Source organism: Phodopus roborovskii, unplaced genomic scaffold (assembly GCF_943737965.1).
Source record: "Phodopus roborovskii unplaced genomic scaffold, PHOROB, whole genome shotgun sequence".
Taxonomy (NCBI): domain Eukaryota; kingdom Metazoa; phylum Chordata; class Mammalia; order Rodentia; family Cricetidae; genus Phodopus; species Phodopus roborovskii.
Window position 1 is genome coordinate 35,732,252 of NW_026126407.1, and position 18,363 is coordinate 35,750,614.

The 18,363-nt window shown below is 41.7% G+C and overlaps 1 protein-coding gene across 1 annotated transcript in view; it reads right to left on the reverse strand.

Annotated features, from left to right (window-relative positions):
- The window catches only part of Atp10b (ATPase phospholipid transporting 10B (putative)), a 95,331-nt gene extending 77,468 nt beyond the window's left edge, over positions 1–17,863 (reverse strand). The window contains exons 1-3 of the mRNA XM_051180923.1: positions 17,572–17,863; positions 15,906–16,100; positions 2,326–2,530 (exon numbers count right to left, since the gene is read on the reverse strand). Coding sequence (XP_051036880.1) covers positions 2,326–2,530; positions 15,906–16,100; positions 17,572–17,846 — 675 coding nt within the window. The 5' untranslated portion in view covers positions 17,847–17,863. The remainder of the gene's footprint in view (positions 1–2,325; positions 2,531–15,905; positions 16,101–17,571) is intronic.
- Between the last annotated feature and the right edge of the window lie 500 nt (positions 17,864–18,363).

Here is an 18,363-nt window from a genome sequence, read left to right on the forward strand (position 1 = left end):
AACCAAATACCAAGTCAAAGATACTTTTGCCTGTTTACAGACTAAGGTGTCAGACTCACTTGTACACACATTGTGGGTGTATGTTAATGTGTAGTCCTGACTGTAAGTATCAGTTAAAACGGTTTCTGATCAAGGAAGTAGGTCACAGGGCCCCAAGTCCAGATCTAGATTGTTCCTGCCTACCTTGAAGGACTTTGTGACTGTATACTAGACATTTGTCACCCTCTGTGTAAACCCTGAAGTGACTCACTGAATGGGAGAGGGACAAGCCAAGGAAAACAGAACTCAAGAGGCCAAGCCAGATCAATGGCATTCAGAGACCAAGAGTCAAAGAGCTGTGGTCACTACAGTGACAATGATGTGGTAAGGTGGGTTCCAGTTCTGATGGCCATAGAGACCACCTAGTGTATGTGTAGCAGGTACCAAGCCCTTATTTTGCTTCTTGCTTTCCTTATTCCAGCTCATGTTCACAGCACGCTATGGGATATCTGCTGGCATTGCTGTCCACAAGTGGAGATAAGACCAGACTTAGGATGATTGTGAATCACATAGGAAGGAAATATTTTGAGATCTGCTCCTCAGGTACCGAGGAGGTGGCAAGCTGAGGCAGAACATAGTGTTTCATCTTGAGAAATGGTAGATAGCATAGACCTACAGCTTTTGAGACCCTCAGAGGGATGGGACATTTGCTTTCTTTCTCCCAAAGCCCCTGAATTATTTAATTTGCCCTTAGCTAAAAGTTGGCATTATAAAAAGTGACAGAATTGTCTTTTTCCATCAATAGAGGGAGGTGTCATGATTTTAATAGAAAACTAGAATAGCATTCACAATTAGCCAAAAATTGTTTTTGAAAATCACCAATATTAATAGCAACTATTTCCCAGGCTTTCAGTGAGATGTCCATGCCAAGTAAACTCAGTTTATACCATTTAGTCTTTAGAGTTACTCTAAGGGAAAGGTATTATTTTTGCCTTCTTTTTTTTCCTGATAAAGGAACCAAGGTGTAAGAGAATGAGAAATTGTGTAAAATGGTACAGCTTATGAGAGACAGAACTTATAAAAATAGTTCTATTAAAACCTAGAGTTGGAGTTGGTCACCACCAAACTATCTGTATATCTTCTACCCTCGGGCACTGCTCTTGTTAAGTGTAAGAAATAACAAAAATGTCCTCTGGACTGACAGTGGGGGAACTTGCCTAGGACCAAACTAGGTCCTCTGAATGTGGGTGACAGTGTGTGGCTTGGGCAGTCTGTGGGGCAACTGGCAGTGGGACTAGAATTTCTCCATCTCTAGTTCTTGAACTCGCTTTTTGGAGCCCATTCTCCTTGGAGGGCTACCTTGCTCAGCCTAGATATAGGGAGGAAGGTCTTGGTTCTGTCTCAAAGTGATGTGCCAGACTTTGTTGACTCCCCATGGGAAGTCTTATCCTCTCTGAGGAGTGGGTGGGGGTCGGGTTGGAGGAAGGTGGGGAGAGCAGGAGGAGGGGAGGGAATGGGAAATGGTATTGATATGTAAAATGAGAGAAGATTGTTTTAAATTAAAATTGATAAAAAAGAAATAAAGTGTCATCAAGAGCTCTCTGACCCAGGAGAAGTTTAGCACTGTCAATAAAGTAGGCATACAAAAGGGAAAAATGGGGACTGAGAGATAGTTCAGTTGGTTAAGTGGTTGCTGTGCAAGCATGAGGACTTGAGTTTGATCCTTAGAACCCACTTTTAAAAAAGCTGAGCATGGTGTGTCCTTATAGAGTTAGGTGAATGCCTGGAGCTTGCTGGCCAGCTAGCATAGCCTATTCAGTAAATTCTAGACTCATGAGAGACCCTGTTTCAATAAACAGGTAGATGGCTTCTGAGGACAGACCTGATGTTGTAAAACACACACACACACACACACACACACACACACACACACACACACGAAAAATAACTACAATTATCCTGCTGTGGTTAATACTCAGGAGCCAGAGGAATACTGAAGATTCATGCTCAGATCTGAGCTGGTCAGAATGAGCAGGGTATGCTGAGCACCGAGGAGAGGGTTGGCTGCATTTGTAACTGAGCAATTGTAGGACTTAGTTTTGAATACAAGGTAGGTTGTCCCAGTGGATGAATTTAATCAGCAAGTTACAGATTTTTTTTTTTAACCCTTAGCTTTCTCACCTGTGACATGGGCATGATAGTTACACAGAGGGTTGCTGGAAGGAATGAGTTTCTAAAGAGGCATCTGCTACCTTCTCCTCTCTTCTTGCCAGTGTAGGTTCAGTTTACCAAGAGATGAGCTTGCCTCTGATCTCACCATGTAAGATTATAGAGAAAGTACCTTACCTGCTGTGAGAAGCCCTTCACAACACTCCTCTGCTTGAGGTTGGTCTCTCCATCCAAGTTGGCAGTTTCCAGGTGGCAAACGCCACTGGGGTCTGAGGAGAACAGGAGAAGGATGTCTGCTGGGACGATCTCATTACACCGCATCTGGACAAAGTCTCCCACACGCACATCCTGCCAGCGCTTCTGCATGTAGCTCTGCTCTATTCTGGGGTACAAGGAAGACAGGGGTCTCAGTGAGCATTAAGATTCCTCAGTGTGCAGGTTTACTTTAGATGTCAACTTACCACAATTTAAAATCACCAGGGAAGAGTATCCATTGAGGAAATAGCTAGATTAGGTTGGCCTGTAGGCATGTCTATAGGGGACTGTGTTGATTACAGGTTGACCCACCCCACTGTCAGTGACATACATACTTCATTGGATAGGGGACTTGAGTTGGATATGAGTAGAACAGAGGGGGCTTATTAAGTACAGACAAAGAGTGAATGAGTCAGGATCTAGGCATTTATTCTCTCTCTGCTTTTAATTGTGGATGTGACACTTTAAGTGCTTGCCTTGATATCCCTATGCTAATGGCCTGTTCCCTGGAATTATAAGTCAAATAAATTCCTCCTCTAAGTTGTTTTTGGTCATGGTTTATAAAATCCCATTAGTAAAAGATTTATCCCTATGACTGTTTAGAATTTTGAACAATTACCAACAGTTGACCAGGTGTGCTGAGCCCTTCCTGGCAGGAAAAATACTTTTACGGGAAGTCAACTGTGCCATTATATTGCATGGCTAGTTATTACAGAAGAAAGCAAAGGTCCAAAGACCAGAGATAGAAAGCTGCTCTAGATTATGGGGATCAGAGAGGAAGTAAAAATGAGGATATTGGTTATTAAGAATTCATGAGACACTGATAAAATAGAAAAACTCTAGACACATTGAGAGCATTAGTAAGAAGATACCAGAGACTTTGACAGCATAGAACCTACAAGAACTGGGAGGGCAGAGGACTTAGGAACTTGGAGGCAATGATAAGCTTTCTCCTCTATAATTTATCAAACTTAAACCATAGCAGTAGCAACAAAACTTGCCAATTTCATGTTTACAACACTCTGAGTACTAGTGTTACCATTTTGTTCACTTACTTGACAACTCATTTGTATAGGAAGACATTAAATGACTTTCACACACACAAAAAAATTGTTTTCCTCAAGTCTTATAAAACCCAAGTTGAAACCTGAGCTTGTTTCCAGCTTGATGTCAAAGCTCATAGCTTTCACTGCTAGTCTTTCCCAGCTGGTATCACAGCTTCAACTCTTCATTCCTCCTTCCCAATAGGACATCCCAACACACAGAGCTCTCATGTCAGAAAGTCTTTGTTCCACCAGCCAAGTATTTGACAAATTTTGCTCTCCTAAGTAATCCAGGTGCTCATATTTTCTACCTTTAAAAAACATTTACAAAGGGTCCTATAAAGTCTTTTGGCCATGCCAAGCCACATCTAGTATCCCAGATGTCCTCAATTATTCCTTGGATCATGCAGTGTCGAGACCTACCCTAAAGGGGTGGGGTTCTTCGATAACTGCATTTCTAACATTACTCTTTCAATGTGGGATTTGAAACCAGACCAATATTCCACATGTGGTCTTTTAATCAGAGCCCTGCTGGGTTGAAGAATGTTTAAATATACCTGGGCCGGGGGATACAACTTATATCTGTGCTGTTTCCATACAGAGGTTGAGACCTTCTGGGCATGCTGCTGTTTCTGTTGAAATCTGAGCTACCTGGGCATGACAAGTCTACATCTAAAAGATATGAAAGAAAGTACTCAAAAGAGGATCAAAGAATTGGCATCTGCCTTCTTGGGGGTTCTCTGGAGACAGACTGTCTGCAAAGCCTTCCTAAAAGCCTTTAATCTTTCTCACACATGGTTCCTATAGCGAACTCTCCAAGTACTTGAAATGAAGAGTGTTATATCTGGGAGGCTGAAAGAAGACCTCATCAGCGAGTAAGGTCATCAGGGACATGAAGATTGGTGAGCAGCCTTGTATCTCAAAGCTACCACAGGGTCTGTGGAAATGCTTCATGGTTCTAGAAACCCAGTAGAGTGGCCATAGTCTACTTCTACTCCATGACAATAGTTTCTCTGTAGCAGTTTACTAATATTCCTTTCGTGAAAAAGCAGACATGAGCTTTCCATACAACTTTCAATTATCATCATCTAAGCACCTATTGTACCCTATATCTCTTCTTAAAAATGAAGGACAAGGACAGTTCTAAAACCTCTAGTCCATTGTGTCATTTCACAGATGGATTTTTAAAATGTGTTCATTTGTGGTGCATGCCTTTAATCCTAGTACTTGGGAGGCAGAGGCAGGCAGATCTATGTAGGTTAAAGGTCAGCATGGTCTATAGAGTGAGTTCCAAAACAGGCTTGAAAGCTACAGAGAGACTCTGTCTTGAAACATTTATATATTTAGGGTCACAGCAACTCAACCCTGGGACCACCTGAAAGTGCTCAGGTACAAGGCTCTTTAAAGACTATAGGATGGTTTAAACACTCAGTGTCAAATGGACTTTCACAGAATGGAGTGGAAAATATTCTACACTTTTCTTTTTATTTAGAGAAAAAGCAAACAAATATTCTTAACTATTATCACAAACTTGCCCAAAAGAACAAAGGGTTATCCACCTGTTTATCTGCATTTCCCTTTCCTTTGTCCTGGTCTTTGGGTCTGTAGGGTGTCAGTTGATTACTATAACCTCCACATTCCACCTGGTGTGGGAGATCCGGTTTAAGGAGAAAACCCTTGAATCTGAGCATCATGTGGATGGTCATCATTTGCAAGCTCCTTCATTCTGAAGGTTGTGACAAATATGCTAGCTGGGGTTACTACATTCAGAGCAAAGTCAGGCCAAGGCGCCTCCATCAGTGAAAGAAAATCATCTCATCCTACCCCCAAAAAAGGTCTCCACTGCTAAGTATGGGATATAGGTTGGGACAATGAAAGATGGGGGGCATTGGATTGTCTGTCTGAACTGGGCTGGAATGCTAACTTGTCAACTTTTGTCATGATTTAGGTATCACCAGGCTTGTGCTCTGCATCTTTATTGTACTCCTTGGGTCTCAATGATGCCACCACCATCTTGGACAGTTGTTTCTATAGATCAATTCTTTCCTCATACAGAACCAGATAGGAGAGATATTAATGGTTATTCCTGGAGGCTTGCCACTCTTCTCCCAACCCTATCTTTCTTCTTCATGCTTTTTATGCTTATAATTTCATTCTGCGGCTTGGGTTCAGGCAACAATAACCTGCAAATAAAACCCCCAACTCACTCCACCTTCCCCCAATTCTAGAAAAGAGGGATTACAGAAAATTCATGCTCAGTCTTTGGAGTAAGGTTCCTGGAACAAGTTCCCAGAAACATAGTACTTCTCCAATGGGTCCATGCTACCTCCAGGAGTCCCTGAAGGGTGACTGGAGTATTGGGACTATTAGTATTCATTGAAAAAGTGTTTGGGGGGATGCATTTTAGTATGGGTGCATGGAACATTCCATATTGGGTACATCAGTTGAGGAAATTTTATTTGTAGGAGTGTTATATAATGCTGTTACAGTAGCTTAACCCAGCTATGTTATGGGATGATAGGCATATTTTACTGGACCTTTAGGGACACTTCCATTTCACACTCGGCTACTCTGCTCTGGTTGTTCAGTGCTCTGGGGTACACTTCGTCATTTCATCTGTCAGCAGCATGTCTGAGGAGCAGCCAAGGATGCATAGCCCAAGGGTGTCCAGCCAAGGGAGGTGAGAAGTGGCAGAATTTAGCTGAAGCATAAAAGTGGCATGCTTCTACATTGAGTGACACTCAGATGTTACCAGAAGCTGGCCAGAAGCCACCAGCCAGAGTTATTCCCTCATTAATATGGCCTGTTTAGAACAGCTGCCCAGGTGGATGCATGCATAGACTCTTGCCTGTCCCTCTGCTCAGTGAGCTTGCACCTGGGAACTCATGCTATTTTGGTTTCCTGCAATGTTCACTGCTCTTTAAAAATAAGATAAATTCACATGGCTTAGGACAACGACTCCATCTGGCAGATTCTACCGGGAGGAGAAATTAAGTGGTGCGGTGTTTAATAGCTTTCTGGGAGAAGATGGGCCTTTAAAGAAAAAGGTAAATAAATAGAAAGAGAGGCTTTTAACCAACTGTATGCCACGAGGAATAGACACCAAAGTCGGTGACCTCCATGCTGTTGTAATTTTCATAGTTACACCTCAAAGGACTCTGAATGCTTCTCCACTGTCTGTATTGTTCAGATTCTCTCATAATATCTGTTTTTCTGTATGTTGGAGCTTGAAGTCCAGAAATTCTCGTGATTAGGCGAGCTTACAAGTTATGCCTTACCAAGTGTCTTTGGGTCTGGGCTAGGTGAATACCATGTGTTCTTCCCTGAACCTGTTACTCAGTGTGGGGATGCTCAGAAGTGGAATGTGATATAGTCACAACAACGGGTTAGGGTGGGCAGCTCTGACAAAGTACAGATTTGATGTGGAGTATTTGATGGAGGCATCCGGTCAGGTCATTGTGAGACTGTCTTTCTTCCTCTACTCCAGGTGCTGTGGCCATGTGTCTTACAGTTCGTTTCTATAGCAGTACCATTTCCAAGCCTTCTTGCATGCTATCTGCCCATTTTCTCATGAACTAGACCTTAGGAAGAATTATGGTCATCATTTAAAGATGAGACCAGTTGGGCACTATTATTGAAATGGCTCTTTTTAATTCATTAGATAATTAGCAAAACAATCAGTGTCTGCTTGTCCATATCCCTAGGTTGTCCACAGTAGATGCAGACAGGACAGTCAGTCATCAAAGCCAGACTGAAGGTCCAACCAGGCTGCTAGCACCAATGGCTGGCCTCTCATAGAATATGGAGTTATCTTGACATCAAAGCAGTCACCTGATTTCCAGAAGGAAAATTCTTCATCTCCCACTAAATAGTCAAATTGAGGGATAGTCCATTTGTAAAATGATAGCTCAGCCTGTAAAATTCCTACTATGCAAGCCTGAGGACCTGAGTTCAGGTAACCAATCATTAGCAGAGATGAGCATTGGTGCTCATTGCTCAGCCAGCCTAGCAAGCTGAGGAGCTCCAGTGGTGGGGGAAGTAATTAATGAAGGAATACATCCAACATTGACCCTTGGAGAGCCAAGTGTTTGCATATATGCACACAAACATGCACAAGTTTATACTAACATGTACATGTACTATACATGTACACACACAGAGTAAAGAAAACAGATTAAGTGTTCTTTCGTTTCCTCATTTTTCAGGCATTTCTTGGTAATTCCTGGTCTTTTTGAAAACCGAAATGTGTAACTTTCATTTGACATATGATAAGACTACGAATTAAATGGTGCTCCCTTGGCCTGACCAAGGATTTCTCAGCATGCCCCCTGAAGGGACACCTGTTTGAGGAAGGCCTCCATTGGCTTTGACATTTCATGCAGGTAGATGAATTCCTACATTCTCTATAGTGCCATGTCTCTTGTTCCTGTGTATACAGGGCATCAAAGTACATGGCATTATAAGTGTTTGTAAGCATCTCATGTATGATGGTATCCATGCTGAAAGTAGCTAGAGAAGTGGCTTAGTTTGAACTGTCTGCCAAATGAGCACAAGTACCTGACTTTAGATCCCCAGCACCAATGTAAAAAGCCAAGTGTGGTTGTACATGTCTGAAACTCTTGCATGTGGTGGCCAGATACAGGCATATTCTCAGAGTTTGATGGACAGCCTGTCAAGCTAGTAAGTGCTGAGTTCAGTGAGAGACCCTGTCTTAAAAAATAAAGTGAGTAGCAATAGAGGAAGACACCTTCTGGAAACCTCTGGCCTCCATACACACATGTGTATACTCAGACATACTATACACACACACACACTCTCTCTCTCATGGTCAAACAGGTGAAGAAGCCAGTGACTGGCTGCTATAATTCAGGGTGGACTTTGTTCTATTTCACTTTGGGGACAAATCCCACCCCAATTCACTCAGCTCACATTTCTCCTTCTGCACTGCATGTTTTCTGAATACAAATACAATTTTCCTAAGCTAGCTGGAAAAATACAAGTCTCTTGCTGGGTATGGTTTCTGGATTCATTAAACAGAGCCCTGGGAGAAGCTAAACTAATACAATTCTAAAGCTAATCTCTCCTCCAAGTCATTCCATAAATCTGATTAATGGGTCACCTCTCGACCATAAGCACCGTTGCTATATTAAAAGAAAATGCTCTAACAGGATTGTAATTCTGTTAACAAGGTTTCTGCTGTTTGCAAGAGCCATTTCCTCACAGTAGAAATGAGTCTAGACTGGATGATGCATGGGGTTAGGTAGCCAGCAGATTTCTACGGGCCTTTGTGCTTAATTGCAAAAGAGAGAAAGGAATAGAAAAGGCGTCAGTTTCGCAGGCGAGTTGAATCAGAGGGAAGAGTCTAACACATGCTTCTAGGTGTCCCTCAGAAAAGACTGTCACTTTCTCAACTCTCCAGGTCTTTGACTGACATCTTATCCCATGTCATTGGTCTCTGGCAGTAGAACAGGCCCCTTAGTATCCATTAGTTCAGATAATCATTAACACACAGGTGCCATTTCTGGCTTTTCCTGCTATGGTTTTTCACAGAACTGGTGTACTTTGGAGTTAGACAAATTTCAGGAGCATCTAATGCAGAATGTCCCAAGGTGGGTGTGTTCCCACTAACATGTGGAAAGCAACTGACCAAGAAATAGATTTTAAAGTGACAGTGTTGAGGGCATGGACGTGGCCTTTGCATGTTTGTCCCTCTCTTTCTTGGAAGTTATTTTATTTGGGTTTTATTTCTTCATGAAAAAACATGGCTGAGCTCTTTGGATAAGAACCTTACCACAGGTATAATTTATTATTATAATCCTATTTCCTGCTGTCAGAGATTAGGTTGGTGTAGGCATGTGATCCAGTGGGGACCACCAAGGTGTGAAGTTAGGAGTAAGTTATCTTTTATGAAGGCCATCAGAAATACCTTTCTTTGTCTCTTTGTGCGTTATAAGTATTTCTGAGGGCTGGTCCTGATGTAGCACTCTCATTGCCATGAGGCACAACTGTCTGAGGGTTCAGATGACAAAGACAGGGACTAAATCCTGAGTCTAGATCTAGACACTGACTGAAGTACTAGGTACTCGCTTACTGCAAGTCAACTGTGGCACCTTAAGCCATCACTAATTCCTGATTGCATAAATCTCTGTGATTGAGGGTCCTGCTACTGGCAGAAGAAAAGCGCCATGTTGCTGGATTTTAAGTCTCCATGTGTTCATTTGGGGCTCAAGGGCTGCGGGAGTTGGCAGTAAAGTAACTCCAGCAACAATGCTTAGCCAACATAGCACTGGACATTGTTCCAAATGGGGTTGTGCCTGATGCATATTTATGTAACCACAGGTTATTAGACCCAAGAACATTATTAGCATGTAGACACTATATTATGAATTATTTGGCTGTAAGTTCTGTTCCCCCCCCTCCCCCCGAGAATAGATCTCACAGGACCCACAAGCCTCATGGAAGTAGAAATGGGAATGCAGAAATTGAAGTGACTCTCCCAACCTATTCATAGTTAGCTGAAGACCTGAACCTAGAAGGCAGGCAGCTGACTCTCACTGGATCCTCAAGGTCAGAGCCCCTTCTGTCCAAAGACAGCCCTTTCTTGAGGGTGACCTCAGAAGAACACAATTATTCTTTTGCAAAGTCTCCTGATTCCTTGGACATAATAAAACAAAGTGTGCTCCCAGGCAAAGTAGAACTTTGGGTCAAACAAACTAAATCTGGAGGATTTCCATCAATTATGTCATTAGCAACCCTGGAAGAGGCGAAACAGGGAGCTAAAGATAGCTGGAGGAGTGGGGATCTGATAGCAGAGATTGCAGCCTCTGGTATGTTACCCTTACTCAAGTAAGTAAGTCCCCACCCATGTTCATGTGTGTGCAGTTCTAACTAAAAGCAGTGGGATGCCCCCAACAAAAACAAAAACAAAAAAAAAACAAAAAAAAAAAAAAAGAAAGAAAAGAAAAAGAAAAAAAACGACATGAAATTAGGAGTAGGGGGTGGTTAGGAAGAAGGCATTCAATAGGAGGAAGAGGAGGGGAATAAGAAAGGATGATGGGGTTATATGATCAAAGTAATATACATATATATATTCATATATATTCATGAAATTGTAAAAGGATAACCGAATTTGACATAATAAAGACTTAGCAAGTTTACTTCTCCTAAGGAACTCAGGTAATCTGGCCTACCCAGCACTGGGCTGTATTTATACTTGGAACAAAGCATGTTGTTAGCTGAGCAGCCAGCTCTGGTGTGAGGTGAACCCTTTTGGGTTTGACCCTCAGAGGTCCCCTGATCCCCATCACATACCAACTCTGATTCCCTGTCTGCCCTTCCCTCTCCCCCACTGTCAGTTATCTTGATATCATTGAAAAGAGTAAACTTTTCCACACTTAGCTATTAAAGGATCATTGATCAACACAAAGTTTAATTAATTCAAAGTATACCGGTTTCTTTACTGTGTACCTTTGCTTTGTTAACCATGAACCATGTGTTGTGATGACCAGCAACTCTTTTGGGGCAGGATATCTTAAGAACATGTCCTTCTCAGTTATTCTATTAAACACCCCTTCACAAACACTGAACCCCCTTTTTGTTCCCCCTGCCAGTGAATGGTCGGGTTAACAACACTTTTTCTAATTTTTTTTTCTTTCTTTTAATTTTGAAACACGTTCTCATGCAGCTCAGGTTAGCCTTGAACTATATAGGCTAGGTGGCCTTGAACTCCTGACTCTCCTGCCTCAGCCTCATGAGGGCTGAGGTATATTTAACAGATAATCATACTATTATCTGTTCCAGAGAGTTATTACCTCGTTTTCACCCAAGTTATTTTGAGAACGGAACAATAGAGCAGTCATTTGGCTCTCAGCGCAGGTGAGCCTGACCCCTGATCAACACTGGGACACGTGCCAAGAAGAGCTTCATTATTCTGGGATATTCCGGCAGAGCAGGAAGAACAGGACTCCCATTCCTCCACAGAGGACCAGCTTCCTGCCTGCCTTTGTGCCACCATGCATGGACAACAAAGAAGAAAGGTGGTGACAAAATGCAAGATGTGTGGGTTGGGGCCAGCAGAAAATGAATGCTTTTTTTTTTTTTTTTTTAAGGGAAGGCTTTACACCCACACAGCTATTCATTCCTCTCATTTTGTTAACCTGTCTACATCTCAGCTACAGCTGACCACTGTGCTCACAACATTCACGGCAATTACACCTAGCTGGGAAATGAAAAAAAAAAATCCCTCTGATTACTTTTTCTAGACATATAACTGTGGCTCTGCCAGCAAAGATGCTTCTGAGTGGGGAGCATGGGTTTCACTTAGGGGTTCTTTGTATGTTGTAGTCTCCTTGAAGGATTCCCTTGGTGGAGAACTTCCCTATGGTAACCTGGCTCCTAAAACCTTTCATAATCCAGCCAGTTCCAGTAGCTAAACTTTCATTCCCCAAGGAAGAGCATTACTTCTAAGTTAGCAGAACCTAATCAGTTAGAGGGCATACTTCGAAGTCATTCCCTTTCCTTTCTGCCAGTGACAAGGGCAACAGAGAAAACTCTACAGATACAGTCGATAAACTTAGAGGGAATAAAACAGCTCCAGAGTGATCACAGGAAAGGGTGGATAGGGAAGAAAAATAGGAGGGAGGAAAAGAAAGGGAAACAGAGACTGAGCGAGAGACAGGAAAAGAAACTGACAGTGAATGACAAAGAGAATGAACAACTTTCCCTATTTAATAAGAAACAAAGCCTTACATTTCCAAGCAGTTCAGGCATTTATGGCTAACTGCTAGTTCACCCAACAAGCATCCTATTATTATTGTTTTTTTTTTTCATGAAGCCTGAGCTCACCCTCCTCCAGCTCCTTTGGAGTCACACAGATTACCAAAACATAGAAACTTCTTTAATTTCATTCTTTTTCCCTTACTAAATAAAAATGTCCCTAAGAGCCCAGTTTGCCCATCTGGTCAGTAAAACATATACATATACATATACATATATACATACATACATACATACATACATACATACATATATATATATCTCCTAATCAGTGGTCAGTAAAACTTATATATATATCCTAAACAGTGTGTGGTTAGATCAGACCAAGGTAGGCAGACTATGTTTTGTGGGAATATCAGAAATGCAACAACTCAGCAAATAGAAATTTTGCTTTCTTAGAGTGACTGGCTCATCTTTACATATCTGACATTAACACCAAGCATTCATTCCCTAGGGTTATTTTGTGTTCTTATGAACACATCAAGAATTGCTCTTGATTTAGGAATGGCAGCATGACACTGTGAGCATTTTCATCACTCACCAAAGGCCACCACATAGTTAGGACTAGAGACAGGGCTTAACTCTGGGTTTGTCCTCAGGCTCCTGGTCTAAGGCAAAGCTCCATCACTCCCCTGAACCAGTGATATATTCCCTTTCCCAGAGTCAAACACGATGCAGCAACACCAGACTAACCAGGGAAGAGAATTTATAGAAACATCTTCAAAGAAAACTAGAAAATGAATAATTCCTAATTTGAAAAGCCTTCCTTAGTCCTCTTTTATGTGTGGTTCCTACCTATTATAGTCCTCACTCTGGGTGCTAAACACTTCACTGAGATAAAATCATAGAGCCCCTGCGAAGTTAGGCTGTAAAGTGAACCTCCCCAGAGCTCTTAGTTTTACCTGCTATAGACCAGGGACTCTCGGTTATTGATGACTTTATCAGATTTATATCTCCGGAAGTCTTCCCAGGCATCCTTGATGGCAGTGACAGTGAGGATGACACAGACCGGAACCATGCTCACCCCTGGCTGGAATGCATTGACCACGGGGATGAAATTCAGAACAACAATGCCCACAAAGTAGAGATTGGCAAACCGGTGCAGCTGCTCAAAAATGTTCTTGGGTATAAAGGACAGCACTGTGTACTTGCTGGTCTTGACTTGGTTCCCACAATAATGGCGGTTGGGGTTTTCTTTGTAGGGCCATCCTTCGAAAGGCAGGTTTGAGACCACGACCCTCTTCTTGTCTTCTTTCTTTTTCCGTCTTTTCCTCCCTTCCTTCCGCATCTTTGCTTAAGTCTATCTCTGCTATTCTCATAATTTAATTAGCATCTTTCACTCCTTGTCTCCTGTGCTGAAAATGTCTCATGTTTTAAAACTACCAATAAAAAAAAGTTTAAAAAAAGAAGAAAAGAACAACAAGCTAGCCTGCAAATAGTGTGGGAGAACGCTGATCAGGAAGGAGCTTGCAGAGAATGAGTGTGTGTCCAGGAGGTACTTCCTTCTGCCAGGTACAGACTCCACCTGTTGGAATGTAGGAGTCATTCACAGGTGGCTTCTTTTCCTACACAGGTGCACTAATTCTGGGTCCTAAAACCTACCAGGTTAAGTAACAAAATGGATTTTTATCCAGGCACTCTGCAGCTTTAAAAATGTCATACATTTGTGTGTGTGTGTGTGTGTGTGTGTGTGTGTGTGTGTGTGTGTGTGTGAGATATCATCTGACACCATCACCAGACCTTCTTAGGAAATTAGTCTCCTATGATGATCTAATCATCTCAGAGTCTAATTCTTGGGTTTCTAGCTCTATCTTAATAATACCAAGTCTGTGTGGCTAAGAATATGAGGATTTCCCTGAGTTACATCAAGGTTTCTCAACTTCAACCTTGCTATTTTTGACTAGTTTGTGTGTGTGTGTGTGTGTGTGTGTGTGTGTGTGTGTGTGTGTGTGTGTGTGTGCATTTCCAGTCCTGTGTATTTAAGATATGTACTTGCACCTCCAGCTTCCATCCACTAGATGCTGGTAGTATCCTGCCTACCAGCTATCCCCACTTCTCCCTTCATGGGAGGGCAGGTGGGAGGAGGTGTATTCCAAAATCACCTCCAGCTGAGAATTGATGAATTAAGAAAACATGATGTCTGAAAAAGTCCTAAGGAATCAAACTTTTCACTATCTACCTAAGAAAATCCCTACCATACACTTAAGTCACTGTGTTAAATATACATATGTAGTCCAAACTAAATTATCTTATCTGAGCTGACAATGCTCCCTCTAAGAGCCAAAGAAGATGCATCCAACAAAAACCCCAACATGAGGCATTGGAAATCACCTTTTGAGTATTTGGTCACAGATTCCCAAAACATGACAGGCTACTGCTAGAGGTAGAAGGTAAATTCCTACTAGTGAAGACATCATGCACTTTAGACACAGGGCCCAGGGGTTCTTGAACTGGAATTGACCTGCAGCTGCTGAGGACTAACTTTCATGATGCCAGAAGGTGCCATTCAGCTTCTAAAGGAGGGAGGAAACCCAACCAAATATTCTGCCTATCTATAATACCTCTGAAGCACAATGGCCACTATGGCACAAATAACTCTTACAACGTAGTGGTGACATGCATATCTTGGTAGTAACTAGTAGCTCTCTCATTGGACTAAGTCCCATCAACAAGAAGAAAATCATATCCACTACTGGAAACATAGCCAACTGCCCAGGGCTAGGGAAGTCATGGATCTTGGAGGAAGAGAACCTACAGCTGATCCTTTACTAAATCAGCATAATCCCTAACTACACTCTAAATATTTGTCTTTCTATCCACATCTAAGTGTAGTCACTTCAAGGAAACTTCTCTTTTCAAAAGGTGGAGAGCATCACAGAAAAAGCATAACCAATCCAAATAGCCACTCCCAACTGATACATCTATAAAACACACCTTCACCTAAGGCTTAGGGAACTTGGGAGAAAAGTAAGTGGGAAGATTCTAAGAGCCAGAGGAGCATGGAGTTTTCTGTGGGACTGTGTCTCCTAGTGATGGCAGAAATCTCATCAACATGACTGCCTAAACTTGAGCTGAATAACAACAACAGACATGCTAACATGCATGGGAGAAAGTCCATGAGGCCTCAACTCTGAACAAAGAACTATAGGCAACTAAGAAATGCTGAGATTGAGTGGGGAAAATGATCATACATAAAGTAACATATAGACTGAGCAGATTATATTTAGGAATGTGTATATATCTTTATCTGTTTGTCTGTCTCTCTCTCTGTGTGTGTGTATAAAACAATAATTAATGAGAAAAGAAACAATGAATTTTAAAAAGCACAAGGGGAGGTATATGAAAGGGTTTGGAGGGAGATAAGGAAACAGGAAATGATGAAATTATTATAGTAAAAAATAAAATTTTTAAAAAGATTAAAATATTTGAAAAATAATATGAGGTTAGTTTAGTGGGTAAGGGTGCTTGCCATCAAATCTGATGACTTAATTTTAATATCCAGACACATATTAGAAGGGAGAATCAACTTCTACAAGTCCTTTGTCCTCCATATGTGTGTTGTGGTAAACACACACACAGTAAGTAAAGTTAAAAGCCACATTGCAAGTAAAGATCAGTTCCTTAAATATGCTGATGAGTTTATTTAACCTGTTTGTGGACAGAACAATGGTAGAGTCCCCTTACCTTTCATATATCTGAATGCTGGCACTGTTCATCTCTCTATCAAAGCGGTATCTCTTAAAGTCCTCTATGCCATCTTTGACCATGATGATAAACAGGACGATGGCCAATGGTAACATGGTGATTTCCCTGTGGAAGACTTCCATGGAGGGCATCCAGTTCAGAATCACCAGGAACAGGAAGTAGAGGTTGGCCCACCTGGAGGAACAAGCAAGGTGTGAGTAAAGAAAAATGTACTTCTCCAGTCTCTTCAGTTATTGGTTTTAACCAAATCAAACACCTCTTTCAGTGTCAAGCCAAACACTGTAGTATAAAGGACTTGAAGGCAAATGCCATAGATGTTTCTTTTGCATCAATTTTAAAATTACATGTTCTTATTTTCTCTCTCTTTGTTTGCACAAGAGTGCATATGACCTTTGCCATGGTGTGAATGTGGAAGTCAGAGGACAACTTGCAGGAGTGGATTCTCTACTTTCAAAAAGTGGGTCTTAGGGGTTGAACTCAGGTCATTCATCTTGTGGCAATTCTCTTTGCCTTCTGAACCATCTCACTAGCCTTGTGTCTGAGGTTTACTAGTTCATTGCCCTGTCTAAGTTTGTTCTCTCTTGTGTAAGATAACATAATATCATACTGTCTACTTCAAAGGGCTCTTACAGATGTTATGTGGCATAAAAATTCGTTTTGTGTATGCTAAAGGGTTCTGAAGCATAACAGCTGATAAATATTAGTTACAAAATTCATTAGGTGTTGTGATTTCTTTAAGTATATATTTGATTTTAATTAATAATTATTTTTGTACATTGTTAGAAAAGAAGGGATTATACTTTCAAAATTTTAAAAGTGAATATCATTTCCTCTGCCACAGAGCCTTTGCAGATGAAACTGTGTAAGCAGAAATATTCTTCTGGTTCCCCTCCCACTTCTTTCTTTTCATTCCTTTCTTAAAAACAAAACAAAACAAAACTGTGTGGATGTGTCATGTGAATTGCATTCACATGCATGTCGTTTCACATGCATGTTGGTTCAGGTGGATTTATGCATGTGTGCATGCCAGACATTTGAAGTCTTCCTCAATCACTCTCTATTTTACATAATAAGGCAGGGTCACTTACTTGAACCTACAGTTTGCTGATTTGACTAATCTAAACTAGCCAGTTTTGCTCTGGGGCTCCCCAGTCTCTCTCTCCTAAGAACCTGGACTCCAGGCAGGCAGCCTCACACTTGCCTAGTGCTTAAAGCGTTGCTGGACATCTGAACACTGGTCCTCACACTTGCTTCAGTGAATACTTTAGCCCCCCAAGTACTCCTGTGAGTCACCTACTCAGTCATATCTGAATTGTTACTTCCTCAAGGAAGCCTTTGCAGACATTAATAAGTAGGTCAAATTCTCATTGTAAAGCACTATATACCTCTCCCTGTTAAGTTTTAAAAACTAGCACGTGTCTCAGTCAATAGTACAATGTGTCCAGTATTTACTTTCCCCCCATGTATTTCTACCTCTCAACACATAACCAGGTAAGTCATCACTTGAACAATGAGAGAAGCTTGTGTCACATATGCATTTGAATATTAAGGGGTGCTGCTTAGAGAATAGTGTCTCTCACTATTGTCTCAGTGGTAAAAACGAGGCTAAGGTATGTAGAGTTATGTGTGTGGGGTGGCTGCATACCTATGAAACTGCTCAAAGAGATTCTGAGGCAGGAAGGTGAGCAGGGTATATTTGGTTGTACAGATGCTGTTGCCTGGGTACCTCCTGGAGACCTTCTTCCAGTCCTGGTGACACATGCCATTGTTGGGGTACACCACCCGCTCCTCTGTTGGGTTGTAGCTCTGATGGCCCATCTCTGGAGAAAGCAGTGGGGTGCTTTCTGAAGGGGACTGGGGGAAGCCATTTTGGGTTCGCCATTTCCACCGGAGCCAAGAAAAGTCCAAGGAGAGAGTCATTTCCAGAAGCAGGTGACAATGGTCTGAAAGCACACAGGAAGTTGCGATCAGGAGAGATGACTGGAATACCAACACATGAAGTCACTATGGTAAGGAGGAAAACACAACATCTCTTCATTTGTCTATGCAAGGTCCAGTATTAGAAAAATGCAGACAGTCCCTACAATGCATCTGTTTTAGTGTCAGACATATTAAGCAATAAAAATAATCTACAACTAACACAAGGATTAGTGTTGTAAAAGCAGGTAATAATGATGGTGTGGCAGGAGTTGGTGACCTGGTTGGTACAGTCATAGAAAAGCCAAAGCTTGGCCTGCAAGGATAGCATACCAGAGGGCTAAATTTGAACTCTGGTTCATTCTTAATGGTAAATCTTTTCTATTCGCCTTGTTCATCTTCAACTTGCCCACATAAAAAGAAGAAAGATGTGCTGGAGGGATGGTTTAGTGGTTAAGAGCACTTGCTGCTCTTGCAGAGAACCTGGGTTCAGTTCCTGGTACTCATATCAGATGGCTCA